The sequence below is a fragment of the Tyto alba genome, unplaced genomic scaffold (assembly GCF_018691265.1).
Source record: "Tyto alba isolate M040663 unplaced genomic scaffold, T.alba_DEE_v4.0 Super-Scaffold_42, whole genome shotgun sequence".
NCBI classification, from domain to species: domain Eukaryota; kingdom Metazoa; phylum Chordata; class Aves; order Strigiformes; family Tytonidae; genus Tyto; species Tyto alba.
In genome coordinates this window covers 41,134,444-41,147,801 of record NW_024881318.1, presented here as the reverse complement: position 1 = coordinate 41,147,801, position 13,358 = coordinate 41,134,444, and the positions used below count along the sequence as shown (strand labels likewise).

Here is a 13,358-nt window from a genome sequence, read left to right as displayed (position 1 = left end):
ATGACCGTGGTAAGTCCCTTCCAACTGAAACAGTCTATTCTATTCTATATACTCTTCACTCCTTGGGAAAGCAGCTGGTACGTCCCCTCCAAGTAGTCTCTTCTCCAGCCTAAACATGTCTAATTACCTCAGTGAACAGCATGTGCTCCAGCCCTACAAGCATCACAGAGGCCCTCCACTAAACTTGCTCCAGATAATCACTTCTTTCTTCTACCAAGGGCACACTACTCCACATACCATCTAGTAAGTGCCAAGAAAGAAGCATAATCATTTCTCTTAATCTACAAGTTATGCTCATATTCCAGTATCCACTGACTTTCAAGTCAATTACTAAAAATTTGGAAAAGTTTAATTATTATCTTGGCTGTCTCATGAAGGCCTGGAAAACACATCTCTCAGTGTAAGCACAAGCTATCAAGGATTAGATTAAGGGATCTAATTGCAGCCTAAATACCTTCACTCAGAACAGAAATTTCATAAAGCAAGAAACATCAAGCTAGTACACAAGGATCAAAGGTTGATAACTAAAACTGGCAAATTCACATCAAAGAAAAGAGAACATATTTTCACTGATGAAAAAGCAATTACTAGAACGAATTATCAAGCTCAGAAGATAGGTTTATTGTGATTTTGTTTGGGCTTTTTGTTTTAGTTTGGTTTTTTTACACTGGGTTTTCCCTCTGCTCCTCAAACAATTTTTCTTCAAAAGATACGTGTTCCTGTTCAAGCAAATAAACTATCTGAAGACATAGGGACTTTCAGAAAACTGGCTGATGTGATGGACTACTTGAAGCGTGTTCAGAAAACATAATAACTGACAAAATATGCATATACTAGAGGTCTTGCCTTCATATTTGGGGCTAGAAGCCTGGCACTTCCCACACTCATTTCTTTAAAATGTGTTAACTTACATACATGGTCTTCATATGTCCACCTTTTTTGATTCCATAAATACTTTACTAAAATTACAGAGTCTTTTACAATTTGTGTACGAAGACTAGAAAGGCTAAGGTCATTGTCTCACTGCAACTTTCCAAGATGACAACATGCAAAAAGCAAAAAAACTGTTGCCTGTCTAGCACCTGAATCCACCAAGAATATAGACAGGATCATTCATCACGCAACAAGCTAGAAATACGGTTCACATACTATATCCTAGGACCTTGAAAGCGCATAGGCCAGTATAGACATACAGAGTTATAGCAGCTGCTTATTTCAATACCTCTGTAATATTTTAAGAATTAATTACTTTTCCTAAAGAGAAGATTGTCTCCAGTGATTTAAGTACAGCTATGATACTGAAGTCAGTGGAACCTTCATAAAGGCAGCACGGTGACACATCAAGTCTAAAATTAAAATGGCTTACTATCCAGGGAAAAAAGCAAGCCCTTTATGACAGATGTTGCGTGTTCTGAAACTAATATAACTGCACTGAACTGGATGATGAAAGAAATCAGCTAAGCATATTGAACAGTGATTAATAATGACCAAAATGTGCATTCTGAAAAAGTTCCATTTGATAATGCTACTATCAGTAGGAAAAATGAGGTATGCAGATGCAATTTATCGTCTACACTTACTTAAGAATTGCTAGCACAGCACTGTAAAACTCACATCTTTAAATGACATTACAGTGCTACTACCCTAAATTAGTCAGTGAGTTCAGGATAAAGCAAAATGCACAACCAGACACGGCAGCTATCCACCTGTAAAGACATATCTATGGAAACAAATATAAATCTTATGTCAGGGGCAACAACAAAACAAAAATTATTTTTAACTTTCACATAATCTCAACCTTTTTTGTTACATCTCAGAACACAAGAGCGCTCCAATCTGATTTAGAGCACAAACTCAGTGACACATTGCTTTTTCTGTATAAGGAAACAATGTCTGCAGTCAACATACATTTCTGTGTATGCAGCTGTGACCCTGGCCCTTTCAGAAAGATGGAACAACACTTCACTCCACCAAATACGCATTTTTAAAGCAGTTTTCTACCTGCTCTGAATTTTGATTTCTGAAAGTTGGCAGCTCTCCAAAATTTCAGACAAGTTCATTTTAAAAAGTTAGTAGCTTTTACAAAAATTTATAGCCAAAGGTCTGTACATGCATGTCATAACCCACTTGCATTGAGAATGCCGACAAGCACTCCTCAAAAATTCTGCTTGAGCTTAGGTTACTGGACTGTTACATTAATCTGTAGAGGAAACAGACAACTTTATGCCACACAAGAGATAATAAATCCACTGGGAATGCTAAGTTCCAGTCCACAGTGAGACCAACTTTCAGACTACTTCTGTCTCTGATATAGCTGGTCCTAACTTCATAACAAAAAGTGCAGAACATCCCATATGTGAATTTAAAAAAATCACGTAACTCTTATTCACACATTCTTGAAAAAACCCATGCATATTTGCTTTGGTATTTATCCACCACTGGAATACTAGTTATTAAAAAAAAAAACAAAACAGCGAAACAGTGGTGCTTACAAAGCTTATAGAAACAATTAGGAAATCCAAAACTCAGTGATAAATGAGGCAGTTTTCTACCAACTTACTAAAGTAAAAGGAACATTTCCAACTTTCTGTAGGAACAGAGGCAATCTACTCTCTATTTTCCAATGTTAATTTGCTTACAGAATGTGGGGAATCCCAGCATTAAAATTACAGACATTTCCTCAGATGTAATCAGAAAACTTATATGGTGGTGTTACTGGAAAGGGGTAATTAATTCACTCAATAAGACTCAATTTTGGAGTTTTAGAAAGCAGGGATTCTTCATTATAGCACCGGACACACAGGGGATAGCTCCTCCTAATGTGTGTGTGAGAGAATGAAATCAACAAGCATTTATACTACCTTAATCATACATATTCATTGCATTTTTATCATAGTCATAACTTTTCTGGGAACTCATTTAGCATATGTTAATGTCTCCTGCGCATGTCTGTTGGAGTCTTCGGGTGGTCGTCGGGGGTCCTCAGATGAAGGCTCGTAGTCTTCTTCACTGTGTCCGACAGCTGACCCTTACTTCTGTGCAAACGCAGTCCTGCATTCACATACATCCTGTCCTTCAAGGCTGGCCTGGTCTGGTTTGTTGCTAATTTGCAGCTTCTTATCTTTATGTTTCTTTGAACCTGCCACTACAAGGCCAAACCGTCTCTGGTAAGATAATTTATGAGTTCCTTATCCTACAGTTATTCCAACTATTCCTCAAAAGATCAGTATTTGTTTTGCAGCACAATTGTTAAATGGTTAAAACATCTTAAGCTGATCTTAATAATTTTATTCCACAAATATCTACTTTCTAATAATCATAGTTCGCAGGTATCAGTGGGTTGACCTCGGCTGGCCTCCAGGTACCCACGAAGCTGCTCTCCCACTCCCCCATATCAACAGGACAGGGAAAAAATAACATTAGAAACTTGTAGGTCTAGATAAAGGCAGTTTACTAAAGAAAAGCAAAGGCCATACATGAAAGCAGAGCAAAACAAACCCATTTATTCTCTACTTCCCATCATCAGATGATTTCTAGCCACTTCCGGGGAAGCAGGGATTCAGCATATTTAGCAGTTGTTTCAGAAAACAAACACCTTAATAATGAATGCCCCCTTTCCTCCTGGCTCCTTTCTCTTAACATTTATTGCTGAGTACTACATCATACGGTATGAAATATCCCTTTGGTCAGTTTGGATCAGCTGTCCTGGATATGTCCCCTCCCCCCAAGTCTTGCCTACCCCCACCTTAACGGCTTTTGAAGGGCTGGGAGTGGGCTGGAGGGACAGCACTGCTCAGTAATAGCAAAAACACTGGTGTATTATTAAAACAAAAAAGGCCCAAACAATAGTCCTCAAACCAAGGTTGACTTCGGAGTGAATTCCCCGACCAGCAACCAGCATCTTATCAGCATGAAATGCAACCCTGGGAACAATCCCTGAAAACTGTAAATAAACAACAGGAAGTAACTATAAATCCCAAATGTAAAGAAAAACAGAAACTCCTCAGACATGCCCGGATCCTGGCCAGATCCAGACACGCCAGAGTGAGGCATGTCAATCTACCAGATATCTCGCGTGCATTTTGTATAGACTTGTTTGTTAAACTGTATAAAAGCTGGACCCTCTCACAGCAAAGACGGAGACCTCACCTATGAGTGGACGCCCTGCGTAGGACTTCCCTATTGCTGGGAAAGGGTCTCTGACCCTTCGCTGTGACGGGGCTCCCCAGCTGATGCACGGGTCTGGATGATGGTAAAGTATGAGGGCAATTGGTGATGTATCTTTCTTAATCACTATAGCTAGCTTTATGTAGTAATGACTAGGTGCATTATCTTGCTTATTCTTTCTGCTGCTTTAAACTAAAGTAAAATAAGCCTATTTCTTTAGCTTGGTGTCTGTGTCCTTTGTGTTAACCCCGTCAATTGGCAAAACAATTATCAACACCACTCTAGCTGCAATTAGAAAGCACAGCACTACCAGGACTGCTATGGGGAAAGCTGACTCCACATGGACCAAACCAAATACAATATAACCAGACAAAACTACCAAAACTGCAAGACATTATTTTCTCCCATTTCCTTTCAGGAACTGCTCATGATACTATATCATCACCAGAAGCTGTATTATAAATGCAATTTTAGTGTCCAGAATTAACATTGGTCTGAACCAAATTCATTTATTACCCTGTAGTATTGGTTTTAAAATGTCCCATGAGAGATGACAATGGCAAAGTACTTGAGAATGTACCAGTGCTTTTTGATTCTTCATTGATGATTTCCATATGGAATACTTTTGCATAGTTGACAGCATAATATATAAACACTTTAACAGGAGGTTACTGTTGGTGACTTACTGCATACATTCTTTTACTTCTTTCAGAAATCAAGTTTTAATGACACTTGATAGAATACAACTACAGAAATTGTTATGTAAAAAGTCACTGAAAAAAGACAGAAATTTCTGTACACTAGAAGTCAAAAGTCAGATCTCAAAATCACAGGGCCTTGACCTATTAGATAATCAAAACTAAGTCAACCAACCTGGCGTCTCTCGCCATTAAAGTTAATTGGAAGCAAAATGAAAAAGAAGAAATATATTGCCTAAGTCTGCTGCTTATTTTCAGTTCTCTATTACTTTAAACCATTCTGAATGATCAAATTTCACCTTCCTTGTATACTACCAGCATTTTTTCTTTTTGTGGGGTGCAGGGCAGGTAATAATCTTTCTTTGCCCTGCTGGGGACATGCTGTTTCTTATTCCAGTCATATGCCGCTACCCTTTTTCACACAGAGCTTAGATGAAGTTGCTTTAACTTAGTTTCTTCTACCAGAAGACTTTAAATAAGTTTATTTACTACTAAAGAGTAAGTTTCAAAAAGAGTTCCATCTTACTACCCTTCATTACCTGCCTTTTCAATTAAAACTGTTCCATAAGAATGCGGACTTTGTAGAAAGAACTGATACAGCTACGAAAACAAAGGCATCCCGGACTTCAGGAATGCAAGCACATGCAGCACTCGGAAGTCTATTTCACTTTTCTTCACTATTTTATTTTGCTTAAGTAAAGACATGACTTCTGTCTTCCAGTGTCTTTTATATCCTTAAAGCATTATAGCTACAGCCTGCTACAATGATATATCTTAACTGCATAAAAAGCGACTTGAAAAATGTTCATGACATCTACCAAGCTGGAATCTTCTCCAGAAAAGATACAGTAGCAGCTGTTCATGTCAGCACCAATCCACGGTTTCTCAAAGAGCTAGATGAATTCACCAAAATGTCCCCTTAGGAAAGCTGCTATTACATGACAAACAGCTTTATATGAGAAGCTGTGGATGCATCTTTAAATCATTTATTTTTACATGACAACCACCTTAGCAATAAAAGCACTCAGGAACCTTACTTTGATAACAGGAATAAAGCAGGAAAAAGAAGTGAGGGGGGAAGTAGTCCACAGTCTTAAAATAAAAGACTTATTAAAAGGACTATTAGCAATCATCCAGCTACTGTATTTTAATAAGTCCCAGTGTTTATTTGCTCTTTCTTGCACACAGCCTTCATGTTGTTGTTGCCCCGTTTGAGTTTTTGGTGGCAATCTTATTCCTGTACTATAAAACTCCCTAAAACTTTCAACCAAAAAAATAACTGAATCAGGAATTCATTTAAGTAGGAAGGGAACTCCTTAGGTCATCTAGTCCAATTCATGTGCTCAGAGTTAGCTAGTGAAAGCTGCCCAGGATCACACGCAGTCAGGTTTTGATATCTCCAGGGACAGAGATTCCACAAATTATGTGGGCAACCTGTGACAGTGCTTGATTACCTGCACAGTGTAAAAAAACCCAACAACAACAAAAACAAACAAATAAACAAACAAAAAACCCAACAAACAGACTGAAAGTCAGTGTCAACACTTAATCTATGTTTTTTCTGGAAATCAGACAAAAAGTTATTCTTGGGTCTAAATAAAACCAATGTGAAACTAACCTGATTCCATACAGATTCCGAACAGCCTCATCTCCATCTTTTTCCAGTTGAGCAGCTTGAATCTGTAGCAATTTCCAAATAGTTTTTACTAAACCATGCACATTCCTGTTGACAAAAAGAAACACATTATCATCATGTTTATAGTTACATTGGTTAATTCTTCCATAAGAAGAGGAGCCCTGAAACAAAACTGACACTCAAGAAGCCTTGAGTTCTCCTTAAGGGCATCCTCACATCTGCCTATGCAATTCTGGGCAAGTTGTGCACCTACCTGTCCTTGTTTTCCCTTTCACATAATGAGCAAAACAGCAGAGAATAATTAATACATCGATTAAATTTTTTGATAGTTTGCTTCTACCATATCTTACAAGTACATGTGCTGTCCCCAGCTTAAATGAAACTGGCACTTTTAATATGTTAAAAATGGAGAATTACCTCTTCTCTGAATGTAAGTACATAGGTAGACATTCAGCATGGTACACAAATTTCAGCCATGACACTGTCTAGAAGGAGAAGTCACACTGTCAGGAAAGATTCCTCAGACACGTAGTTTGTGCTGACTTTTGACGTCAGGAGCCAAGGACTACATAAAAAAAATACATACACCTATTTCATCTGCCTCCTTCTATGTTGTTTAATTTACCATTCAGGAAAATTCAAGAAACAATGGTATTTCTGGAATTTTTATAGGATTTCCCATATTCTCCTGGAGAGACACTAACAAAATTAATGAAGTCCACCAGAAGGGAGGAAAAAAAGTTCTGTGACCATGCAGTAAAGAGCTCAAGAAGTTTAGAGCTTATTACTGCTTAGCTGAGCTTTCAAAATTTTGCTCTCCGCTTCATAATTAAGTGCTTTCCATGCCTTTCCAACCAGACCATGACAGATTCGACTCAATCCCTTCAAGAAAATAGCCTGGATTCTATAACAAAACTCTTTCACAAGGTGAAAATGTAGAAGCAGAAATAAAAAAGTAATCATTCATTCTTAGACTTTTCATCTAGAACATGCTATACAATTGCATCATCGTCCCCTACAAATCTAGTAGATAGTTTACTACTCACGTTAATAAAGGATAACTACTCCTCACTTTATTCACATAACAAACAGAAGGAGCTAACACAATATACAATCATAAGAGATCATCACCTGACAAAAAGTTACTTTTATCACACAGAAAAAGATGACAGAAGAAAAAAAGAATTAGGTGCATGGGCATGGTTTTTGGTTTTGTTTGTTTGTTTGTTTGTTTGTCTGGTTTTGGTTGGTTTGTTTTTGTTTTTGTTTTTTTTTTTTTTACTGTTCCTCCTACTTTCCTAGGAAAAAAAAAATATGAGAAATAGATTTTATCTGTAGTTCCACTTCTTCATCCGTGAATGGAAAACTGCAAGAACCCCTCAGATGGTGAGCTGGAAACAGGAAATTAAGCAGAATTTATGTAACTTTCTCAAAGGACAAAGAAACTACTATCCTCGTTTAACACACAAGCAAACTGAGATACAGTAATATTAACTGTTTAGCATAGAATGCAGTATACTCCACAAACATATTCCAAAATTACAAATGGATATACATATATTTAGACTTTTAAGCTATACCAAAAGTCTGAACAGATTTAAGCAATTTCTATCAAAAAATAGGGAGGCTTTATGCGAACACTATTAAAAGACAGGCATTTACATACACAGCCTGGACCAACATCAGCACAACAATGTATGTGAACAACATGTAATCACAAAGAAATATCATGACTTGGTATTCAGAAACACTTTACTGAAGATTCAAAAACTGCAAAGGCAAAGGATCATATGATTATAGAATCATAACCTAAAAAACATTCATAAAAGAAAATGGGAACACAGGCAAATACCACTTTTAACTGCCAGACCTTTACTATACTTATCACCACCTGCACACAAACTCTTTTCCATAGGCTGGTATGGCATACCAGTGAACATCTAGAGATTCCCACGGTGGATCTCTCCACCAATAAATGCTTAGTTTCCTATTCCAGACACAGGCAAAGTAGTATATTCCCTCTTTTGTGCCTTTCATATTTTTGCCAACAGTGCTGGAAAACACTGACCCAGATCAAAACTGACAGAATATGCTTCTGTTTTCTTTCTTTCTTTCTTTCTTTCAAAAATGGACCAGTGATAAGATGTGCCTGTAATCTTTAAAATGACTGTAGTGACACCTGGCTTTCAAAACACTGAAAGCTGCCTACACAAAGAAACATGAGATTCAACAGAACTTTGCTGCAAAGCAACTAACAGGAGGGTGTGTAGCAGGCTTCCAAATCCCCACACAGTCAACGTAACACAGAGGAAGAAGGAAAGCCTTTTGGGTGGGTATAGAGGAAAGAGAGAGAACAACAACCTTTTAGATACTTCAAGGCTACAAAGAATTAATTAAATGGGAATTAACTATCATATTCCCCAGCTTAATTGGGTAATTACACAGCAAGGGGAAAAACAAACTATAAAACATTCAATAAGAAAACAGCCTTCCCTGTTTTGAAACTCCTGTAGTGCTGGCCCTAATTCCCAGGTGGCGGGGGAAATAACCGCTTTAGGCTTTGCACTCAGCTCCTGCATACAAGCAGCACAATGGCATAACATATTGCAAGGATCTCCCCATCTCCTATAGACATGGATGCTCAGGTGATAAAAACATTCTGAAAACATATATACACACAGAAACCCTTCTGACAATTTCTTAAAGATTACAATAATCCACTGTTTCACAGGTTTTTGGATTATTTATGCTCATTCATTACTGAATACAGGCCACAGTTTTACCATAGTCTTCTACACAGAAAGCTAGAGACCAGTGTCAAAATGTGTAAAAATTTGAATGTATCTATTTACACATGTATACATGTTTTGTATGTATGTATGCACACACACATAAATATGATGTTCCATTAAGTTTAAACTCATGGAACATCAGAGGAAACAAAACTGTGTCTAAGAGACAGTTATGGTACAATGATGCACCAGAGCAGTAAGAGTAGATTCCCATTTATATAAGTAGATAGTGTGAACGACATGACAACTCGGATAAGCACTGGATGTTAACCTCTGACAAACAAAATGTCTTTCCTAGTATGCAGATTTTTATATAACTGACAATATAAAATCCACCAGGTGCACTAAGCCCCTGCTAAATTAATCATAACAGAAGGAAGAGAAACAAGAATACAACATGAGTAGTCTTTGCCAATAAAACATTCACCTAACTCCATTTAGCACTGAAAGATACTCAGCAGTTGCAAGTGCCTTTCTGCTAGCTGCCACTGGCTGCTGACTTCATATTTACTTTATTTTAGAGACACTGTGAACATAGCAGTGCAAAGCCACAGAGCAAACCTGGATGAAAATTTGGCAGGGAACAGTGTAATGAACAGCAGGTTACAATTCTAGAAAAGTCAAGAAAAACAAGTATGAGCACTGAAATGAACCAATCTCAAACTGACAGTTTAATCATCTCCTGAGGCTACACATATTTTAAACGCACAGACTTGAGTGGTTAGGTGTCCTGGTTTTAGCTGGGATAGAATTAATTTTTCTTCTTAGTAGCTAGAACAGTGCTGTGTTTTGGATTCAGCACTTGGTGTGAGAAGAATGCTGATAATACACTGATGTTTTCACTTGTTGCTAAGAGATCAAGGACTTTCCAACTTCTCATGTCCTGCCTGTGGGCAGGTACACAAGCACGACCAGACCCAGATGGGCCAATGAAATATTCCATGTCATGTAACATCATGCTCAGTATATAGAGGAGGGTCAGCTGGGAAGGAAGGGGTTCTCTCTCACTTCTAGGCTTGTGGTTTCAGAATCTGTTTTTTTTCCGGGACCAGCAGCCAGGAATAGGCTGCGTATCAGTCAGCACGTGGTGATCAACTGCATTGTGCATTACTCATTTGTACTCTCTATTATTGTTATTACTGTTTTCTTTTATTTCAATTATTAATCTGTTTTTACCTCAACCTACTGGGTGGGGGCGGGTGAGCAAGCGGCTGAGTGGTGTTTGGCTTCCAAACGGGTTTAAACCACAAATATTAGGTTATATAAGCCCTGCCCTGCAATTCACAGTGGATGTGGTTTGAATTATGGCAGCATGGGGCAGGGGTAAAGAAGCCAAAAATACATAAAAGGACTCTGGTTAATTTTCCAAGCACTTACTATACCAATCAGTCATGTGTTAGTTTCACACATGGAAAAAAATCTAAAAGTAGGATAGAAATGGGGCAGATCCAAGCCATTTCAATACATAACTCTGATTTTGTTTTTAAGATTAATTCAAACCTAAATATCCCATTTTACACTTTTCATTTTCTGAAGTACAAAACTGTTTTAATATTTCATTTCCTTATAAACCACTGATACTGTAACAAGCCCTTAGCTGAACAGTAATTTCACATTTCTTAGTCTACAAGCCACAGCTAATGAAACTTTCCCTCCATGTTAACCCACAGGATTCAGGTTCTCTTAGTCTAAGCACAAGTGCTTTTACTTCTTTGTTAGCAATGCAGATTCCTCCCTTAACCCCAAACTGAACTACTAAAATTTTGTCCTTTGGAGGACAGAGGTTTGCAGAAATTATTCATCTTATAAAAATATATTTACAAAATATCTCCTAGGGATCCATAACCATCTGCTGTAAACTCAGTATAGAATGAGCAACACCACAGCAAGATCCTAGTTGTAAACAAGCAAGTCACAAGGAGAGAAACAGTCTTTTTTAAAATACCAGGTTTAATAAGCATTTCACTAGTTTACTGAAACCTAAACTCACCTTTGGCTCAGACTGACCATAAGAAACTTCAGCCTAAAATTAATTATGTGAAGGTTAGAAGGGGTGAAAAATGCATCTTGAATAGTGTGGTTCTTGCAACCTCTATGCTGAGCTCACCAGCAAAATATACCACAGATGTAGCCTCAATTAGCTGGGTTGCCTAAACCCAGCTCTAGCATTCTCTAGGAAGAAAATTAGAAGACTTAGTACAGAAATCTAGTTAGCTGTCAAAAATTAGAAGAGAAAGATAACCTAAAGAACTTTATAAGGTTGGTAGATTTGAATGGAAGTATCTTCCCAATCATCATTGGGGTTCCCATTTATATATTTTATGCACAGTGCCTTTATCCCCCACAACTGCATTTGCTCAGTACATTGTGCAGGTAGACTAGATCAAAACATCATTGTGAGATGCAGGCATTTTATTTGCATAATTTTGTAAAAGTAGCTGCAGAGTTAGGTAAAGAGATTTCTTGCTCAGCAGACAAGGAAACAAAACCCAGCATTCCTAATCCCCATCCATAGTCCTGTGGTGACTCTATTTGAGCAACTAGTTATTTGGACAGACGGTTTAGGAAGTTATTTCCCTCCCCCTATAAAGGAAGTTGCTGACATTTTCTCCCCCCTTCCCCATGACGGGGGCAACAAAACTAGGCAGTGCATTGATTTCTGAGGTTCCACAGTTCGAAGTTCAGAGCATTAGTCTGAAGTGCTAACAATTTCAGCTTACATGCATAGGATACTCTATGAGTTCTTAAGTCAGACACACACCGCCAAGATGAAAGCAACAGCCTTCAGCAGAGTGGCAAAGCAACATCCTTAATTAATGACACAACTTATTTGGAGACATTGTCATTTACAGAACTTCTCTTCCTCCCATGTATTTACAAGGGAAAAACAATAACTGATAACCAGCTGACAAAAGACACAAGATTAGGCAATCAAACACTACCTTGCTGAAGGAATTATGTTGACAGCTCCATGAAGAACATAGTCAAGCTCAGCATGTTCCTCTGCAACAAGTGCCACCAACGCCTCAGAGCAGGCTGTTCGCAAGACAACATTCTCACTGCAGCACTTCTCCCAAAGCAAGTTCAGAGCAGGAGTCTGAAGTAAAAAGCATGAGACAGTAAAAAGCAATGAGCAGGCTGACACTGATTTTCTCTTCATTCATCTCAAACATACTTTTAAACAAAAACCTGCTCAACAGCTTCTCCTGAAATCTTAGAGAGCACAAGAGTGGAAGCTGGGGTACAGATTCTATACCCAAGAGAGACCTTACCCATGACAGCTCCCACTTTCGTGCCCCTTACTGCCTATGCATTGAGTAGGGACGGGAATCTCTGAAAAAAAGAGTAAGGTAAACAAATTTTTCAGCTGTGCTTATGGAGGTAGGCTATAACCACTTTCGCTTTCCATAAAAAGATCAAGATTCAATTGCAGACAACTCAGAACTGCTATGTCAAGCTATGTCTACAGCAAGGTGTAATGCAGACAGCTAGAGCAGGCATACAAAGGGCTATCCAGAGGTAAGTCATCTTTACTTACTATGAAGTTCTCAGTTCTCTCCATTTGCTAGTAAGCACAAAGATTTGGCAGCATCCATCAAAACTGATGACTGTTTTCATGTTAAATTTACATTTACAAGTTAGTTTGCTCACTTTGTAGCAACCAAATGGAGAAATAAGAAACATTTTTAAACAACTGAGCACTGCAAAATACTCTTGAATAAAAAAGGGAGCTAGTAATGTCTAAGCGGCACAACCTTCTGCTTCTTGGCATTTTATAAGATGTTCCTATATTTCAGTTTAATACTTTCAGGAGGTGGCAAATAGGAAGAGTCAGCTTGTAGCTCAAAACAGAATGTTGTTTTGGAACATGATTTTGATCAGGACTGTTGAAGGAGTTTCTGTTAGAGAAACTACACACCTCCAACAGTCCCTCACATCAAAACTCAGCACTTTTCTGATTTGGGTTTGTGTCCCAGGTTTGCGTGAGTGGTGGAGTTTTTTTGGTAGCAGGGGAGGGGGCTATAGGTGTGGACCCCTGTGAGAAGCTTCTCAAAGCTCCCCCAG

The 13,358-nt window shown here is 38.2% G+C and overlaps 1 protein-coding gene across 5 annotated transcripts in view; it reads right to left on the bottom strand.

Annotated features, from left to right (window-relative positions):
* The window catches only part of FOCAD (focadhesin), a 134,268-nt gene that overhangs the window by 108,354 nt on the left and 12,556 nt on the right, over positions 1-13,358 (bottom strand). For all 5 annotated transcript variants that reach the window (XM_042804595.1, XM_042804600.1, XM_042804599.1 and 2 more), the window contains 2 exons: positions 12,236-12,390; positions 6,484-6,588 (listed from right to left, as the gene is read on the bottom strand). In XM_042804595.1, coding sequence (XP_042660529.1) covers positions 6,484-6,588; positions 12,236-12,390 — 260 coding nt within the window. The remainder of the gene's footprint in view (positions 1-6,483; positions 6,589-12,235; positions 12,391-13,358) is intronic.